General features: G+C 39.9%; 1 protein-coding gene across 1 annotated transcript; it reads right to left on the bottom strand.

The window, feature by feature from the left end:
- Window positions 1-548: 548 nt before the first annotated feature.
- Window positions 549-2,575, bottom strand: LOC116503911 (oocyte-specific histone RNA stem-loop-binding protein 2-like). The gene is made up of 4 exons (XM_032210648.1): window positions 2,514-2,575; window positions 2,327-2,431; window positions 1,954-2,089; window positions 549-1,059 (listed from the first exon to the last, which is right to left on the bottom strand). The coding sequence occupies exons 1-4, from the start codon at window positions 2,573-2,575 to the stop codon at window positions 904-906; spliced, it is 459 nt and encodes a 152-aa protein (XP_032066539.1). The 3' UTR covers window positions 549-903.
- Window positions 2,576-6,756: the final 4,181 nt, after the last annotated feature.

Raw genomic sequence — 6,756 nt, 5'->3', positions numbered from 1 at the left:
TTTTACCCAAAAGAAAAGATGTAAATTGTACCCCTTAACTCTTATAATGAGCCCACTTCTTGCCATGACTCACCATACAAGAGTAACATTCATATTCAAGCAAATAAAGGATGTCAATTAAGAATCAAATACAAAACATGTTATTTTATCCAACCACAGGGCATGTGTGAAACAGACAGGAATTAACCAATAACAAACCAAGTGACAGAATATGAGCTCAGAACAATTTAATTACCTGTACATAGTTCAGAACTTTGAGTCTCAATTTTCTTACTGCAACCAACAAGCCACAATGCTTTAGTTTAGTAGCAATCATCAATTGCTTTGTATAGTTATAATAAGATATGCATAATGGAGAGTCAATAGGAAATGCTTTGTATTCTAGCTAAATAATGATTACTCTATATAGAAAACTATCAAATATGGAAATGGAAGATCATCTTGTTATAAAATAATGGATTTTGTAGCAAATTGAGTGACAATACAGGTGAACCACGGTGGCAAAAAAAAAATTCCTTGAAATTAGCTCTGTTTTCTTTTAGATCACTGACTGTGTTGGGATTCCATGAGAACAAAACAAGAGCCAGGAGTCAAGTGGACAGTCTTCAGAATCTTCCTTGAAATGTTCCGTGTTGGAGAGTGTATCCTGAAGCTGCGGATATAAATGGCCAGAAGATGACAATCCAGAAATCTATAGGAGCAGAACAATAATATGAAATAAGTAGTCTAAGTTAGTGACTGGCCTGAAGATGTCATTTTAAAAAAGGAACGTTTTGTGTATGTCCATAACACTAAGCCCATACTTAGAATCTTATGTCACATAAAGATAGAGAATGCTCAACTCTGCTTAGCATTAAATGCAGGTTATGATTTTGTTCACACATTGTCAAATCCTTTTGTTATTTAACTATTCCAAAATAAGGCCATATAGAATATAATTAAACAAAATCCCAATACCTTTTCTCCTAGGACTTCTTCACAGATATTTTCCTGAATACACTGAGCATCAAACCAGTCGTTTGGGAGATTAGGCAAAAGATCCATTTTGGTCACCAGCTCCTGCCTTGCGAAACACAGCAGGTTGTTCATACTAAGTCAGGCAGCAAATGCATTGAATAGCTTTAGAGCCTAAACTGGGAAAAAGCAATCTGCAGTTGTCTATCTTAACTAGTCGGTTTAGACCTCCAGAAAGAGCTGTCTAGATTTTTGCTGACAACTCATTTAGAGCCCAGAGAGAAAAGTGGGTGACCCGATCACTTTGGACTTGGACTTGCCAATTGCCATGTGACCCTTCAAAACATTTTTAGGAAATTCAATCTTCAACCCACAAAATGTTCCATAATCCTATCTTAGAATGTAAATAAAAACCCATTGGAAAAATGGAATAGGATTAGTTGAATATGTCAGCCTAAACGCTTCTATCTTCTGCCACAGAATGGTAGGCAACCCATGGAAATTAATGGAATGAAAATATAAAATGGTGTTTTACTCACTTCTTCCTTTTTTTCTCATATATGTGATCCTTCTCATTTTCCACTTTAACATAATGCAAAATACTCCCAGCCTCTGATGGGCACCAGAGCCATTTGCTCTCACTGAAGAGCATGACAACTCTGTTGACAATTAACTCTGTCTCCATGGTGATAAGGAATACCAAGGAGAGTGCATATGGACTGGAGACTAGGCCTGCAATTCCTGAATAGTGTGGAAGCATTACTTTATAAGTGGGTCACCAGGCTGCTGGCAGTAAATATTGCATAATAAAGGTGGCTATTTACAATACAGAATTGTAATTAAAAGTAAACCTGCCAAATGATGGGCTTGCTTCATTGCATTTGCCATCTTTTAGGTTTAATTGCTTTTATTGTAATTTTTGTTTTTGTTGTTTATTTGATTATTGTGGGTCACTCAGATTTGTTGAGAGTTGGGCAGCATTTTTATTATTAGAAATACTTTCCTCTCATGTCCAGGTGGATCCCAACCATGAAGTGCCCTTCGCCAAAGCTTAATCTGCATGTCCCACGAGCGACGACTGTACTTTTTATATTTATTTGGAGTACAGGGATGAATACCTGACTGGCGAGCCATCCTGGAATGAAGCGTAAGAAATTAAAAGGCACCTCAAGGTCTCCCATAGAAAGAGCACAGAGAGAACTATTAAAGTGAGTCTTTCAAGGGTCTTTACCTCCAGACCAGATTCTAAAATGAACAGCCCAAATACCAGAACTTTGAGAAGAACTGCTAGTGATGATCACAGTAGGAGCCCACCCAAGCTTTTGTTATGTAGAAGTCTAATAAAAACCAAGAAATAAGAGTTACTGCTTACCTGGGAACCTGTTGGACAAAGTGCTGGTAACCAATGGTATTTTTCCCATAATCTATCTGCTTTTGCCTTCTTCGCAAGACCGCCTCATCTGTCTCTATATAAGTTCTACAAATGGAAAGAAAAATGCTAGACAGAGAAACATATCAATAACTTAATATACTATAGAAATATCTGTTATGAAACTTACTCAGATCCAGGACAGGGTTTTCTCACCCAATCGGATCTTGTACCTACCCCCACACTCACCATCTTTACTTCAGGTAAGAAAACCTGAAACAAAGACCTATTTGAAGAAAATAAAAAAGTTTGATTACTGAACATGGAGACACAATGCATTTATATCTTAACTTTCCATTTGTGAAGTCATTATTCGTCAGATATAAAAGAAAGTAAAAGAAATCAAGTGAGACTCACAGAATTTGGAAAAATATAACAATGATTTCTATACATTAGAGATAAAGAAGAAGTTCGTGGTAAGAGCTCTCCCAATAGGTAATCTTTTTCTCTGGAAAAAGAACTGAAGCAACAAACCTTTAAAAAAAAACATCAACAGAACCGACCATTGGAATTAAATATTTTCTAATTTCAGATCATTTAAAATCTGCCCATTTACTTCTAAGACACTAGTAGGAATTCTGAGCATACAGTATTGATAACCATCATTAAATGGCATCCAGGAGGTTTATGGTCAGTAAAAAATAATACATTTACTAAAGGGCAAATTTATGAGGTTGTTCTCCACCTGCTGTTCAGCTCTGTCCCCAACTTATCTTTACCTTCTTCTGGGAGACATGGATGCAATCCTAAATAATGCATTGGGCTGCATTTATCTTTTTAGCCTCTATGACTATGTATCAAGCCTAGAGGCATTCTAATGTTAGATTCAGGGACTTCTTTGCTGCATATCAGTCTCTAGATCCTTTTCATTAAAATATATATTTTATAAAGTAATCCTTAGAAAAGAAAGCTTAGAGGATTCAAGAAAGATGTCCGCAGCCACACACCTGCTTGAGGAAGGAAAGAAGAAAGCAGATTCTACAAAGTCTTGGCTTTCTCAAGAACAGATTCTAATATATAGATAGTTCTCAACTTACAACAGTTCATTTAGTGATCTTCAAACTTACAACAGCAGTGAAAAAGTGAATTATGAACTTTTTCATACGACTGTGCAGCATCCCCATGGTCATGTGATCAAAATTCAGATGCTTGGCAACAGGCATATAGTTATGACGGTTGCAGTGTCCCAGTGTCATGTGTATCCCTTTTGCGAACTTCTGACAAGCAAAGTCCGTGGGGAATCCAGATTACATGGGACAAAACTCATCTAACAACTGTCTTGCTTAGCAATGGAAATTTTGAGTTCAATTATGGTTGTAAGTAAAGGACTACCTGTATTATATGTTTTGTTATCCCATGCCTATACTTGTCTATACTTCACACACTTGGAATTCTCAAGTGGATTTAGGATTTTTATTTAACACAGTAAATCTAGTTAACAACATAATCCAGTGATCTTTACTGGGCTACTGACTTAAAAATGTAGTAGAAAAACATTATGTTCAATACAGTGAATGAAGGGGCGGGGAGAGAGACCTAAATGAATATTCCACCTACAGACTTCTCATAGCCTTAAAAAAAGCAAAGTTGAAGTGGCATAAAAGCACTCAACACAAATAATTTTGTGTAAAAATGGCTAAATATTAAAGTACCATGATCTGCAATGCAGTTTGTCACTCAAAAATGTTACTGCTGCATGTGGCAACTCTGACTAGAGAATTAAATATATTATTAATATAGAGGCTCATCTACTGGATGAAAATCTGCAATTCATTTTAAACCACATCTTCTATTTAGGCAAGAATCTATTAGATTGTAATTTAAATAAAAAGCTTTCCATACCGTTTCCATTTCCACTCTCTGATAAATACAAAACAATTATTGTCACTACTGCCACCACAAAAACAAAATGTACAAAGATTATTATGAATCAATCTCTGCTTCCTCCAATTGATCCGCAGAAGAATGCAATGTCCATCATGCAAACAGATCTTTGACCTCAAAATAATTACATGTTCTGGAATACAGTAACAATTATCTCCATATCCCTGCTCCAGTCCTGCCATCCATGTTGCTAAGATGGGGAGCTATATGGGGAAAAGCTGTTTGTAAAATCCAGACTGCACAGATATTCTGCTGAATTTAAAAACTGGGAATACTAGGGGAGAGAACCTGAAAATTGGGATAGCTCTTACCAGTTGGAAAAAGACCTCTTAAAGGCTTCACAGAGAACTTCTGAGGAGAAGCTCATATCACTTATTCCAGAGATACTCAAATATTGCAGAAACTGTGCATAAAATACCTGTGCCAGCCGCCTGAGAACCTTGAATAAGATCTGTCTGTCAGAAAAAACAACAACAGAGTACAGCCACCAGATCTTTCTCTCAAAGGCATTGTTTTTTCTCTAACATATATTTTAAATTGAAAATTAAACAACCACCCATTTCCAAGTGAATCTCCTAATTTCTTTAAGCATTAATGCACTGTTTTCATAAAAATTCCTTCTTCACAAAAATAATGGGCCATATTAACTTTTATGACCACATTTGAATGAAGTTACATTTTTAAAGAGTTGAGATTTTAAAAAATGTCAGGGCGCTGATGGAATCACTGATTGTTACTAATATGGTCTTTTGAATTAATCTTGACTCCAGGTATCTAAATAATTTGATTTGATTTTTTTGATTTTTGATTTTATTAATATTTGTAGGCCGCCCTTTTCCCTGAGGGGACTCAGGGCGGCTCACATAAAATCAGGGAGGGGGAATACAGACATTGACATAGTGACATATAATAAAATAGTAAGCAACATACACTCATCATTCGGGAGGGGCGGCTATCCTTATCCCCAGGCCTGACGGGCTAGCCAGTTCTTAAGGGCTGTGCGGAAGGCCTGGACGGTGGAGAGGGTACGAATCTCCACGGGGAGCTCGTTCCAAAGGGTCGGGGCTACTACTGAGAAGGCCCTCCTCCTTGTAGTTGCCAGCCGGCACTGGCTGGCCGATGGAATACGGAGGAGGCCTAATCTATGTGATCTTATTGGTCGCAGGGAGGTAATTGGCAGGAGGCGGTCTCTCAAGTATCCGGATCCACTACCATGTAGGGCTTTATGGGTGACTAATAACACCTTGAAGCGCATCCGGAGACCGACAGGCAGCCAGCGCAGCTCGCGGAGGATAGGTGTTATGTGGGTGAACCGAGGTGCACCCACAATCACTCGCGCGGCCGCGTTCTGTACTAGCTGAAGTCGCCGGATGCTCTTCAAGGGCAGCCCCATGTAGAGCACATTGCAGTATTCCAGCCTAGAGGTCACAAGGGCCCGGGTGACTGTTGTGAGAGCCTCCCGATTCAGGTAGGGCCGCAACTGGCGCACCAGGCGAACCTGGGCGAATGCCCCCCTGGTCACAGCCGTCAAGTGGTGGTCAAACGATAGCTGTGGGTCCAGGAGGACTCCCAAGTTGCGAACCCTCTCTGAGGGGTATAGAATTTGACCCCCCAGCCTGAGAGATGGAATATTGGTGGAATCTTTGGGAGGGAAACACAACAGCCACTCGGTCTTTTCTGGGTTGAGCACAAGCTTGTTAACCCTCATCCAGTCCATAACGGCTTCAAGGCCTCGGTTCATCACGTCTGCCGCTTCATTGAGTTGGCACGGGGCGGACAGATACAGTTGAGTATCGTCCGCATATTGATGGTATCTGATCCCGTGCCTGCGGATGATCTCTCCCAGCGGTTTCATGTAGATGTTGAATAGTAGGGGGGATAAGACCGAGCCCTGAGGCACCCCATAAGTTAGGGGCCTAGGGGACGATCTCTGCCCCCCCACTAACACCGACTGCGACCTGTCCGAGAGGTAGGAGGAGAACCACCGCAACACGGTGCCTCCCACTCCCACCTCCCGCAGTCGTCGCAGAAGGATACCATGGTCGATGGTATCGAAAGCCGCTGAGAGGTCAAGGAGGACCAGGATGGAGGAATGTCCTCCATCTCTGGCCCTCCAGAGATCATCGGTCAATGCGACCAAAGCGGTTTCAGTGCTGTAACCGGGTCTGAAGATTTCCCCCACTTCGTCTCTAACCGATTGTTTTCCTTTTATAGTAGTACTATACATAGAATGGGGAATATTTTATCTTTGTCGTGTCCTTCTTTGAGAGAATCCGAAGTGATTTGCACATTTCCTCCATCTGGTAAAATGTATTCTCAAAGGTAAAATGCATTGTTAAACTTAGGAAAGACTTGAACTATTTTCATGACTTGAAACGGTTCACTTTGTTATTCTTATTATATGACATAGCCTCATTCCAGGACATGGTTGCCAACTTTCCCACATGTGTCTCACCTGGTTGCAGCATCTTTTAGGCATCAAACAGAAA

The sequence above is a fragment of the Thamnophis elegans genome, chromosome 2 (genome assembly GCF_009769535.1).
Source record: "Thamnophis elegans isolate rThaEle1 chromosome 2, rThaEle1.pri, whole genome shotgun sequence".
Taxonomy (NCBI): domain Eukaryota; kingdom Metazoa; phylum Chordata; class Lepidosauria; order Squamata; family Colubridae; genus Thamnophis; species Thamnophis elegans.
Note: the sequence above shows the minus strand (reverse complement) of the source record. Positions and strands in the feature narration are given on the sequence as shown.

Coding starts and splice junctions, on each gene's coding strand:
- LOC116503911 (XM_032210648.1), bottom strand. CDS start 2,575: ATGGTGAGTGTGGGGGTAGGTACAAGATCCGATTGGGTGAGAAAACCC. Junction 2,432..2,513: donor AAACCCTGTCCTGGATCTGA/GTAAGTTTCATA, acceptor TTCCATTTGTAG/AACTTATATAGAGACAGATG. Junction 1,060..1,953: donor CACCTGGACATGAGAGGAAA/GTATTTCTAATA, acceptor TTCGCAAGGCAG/GAGCTGGTGACCAAAATGGA.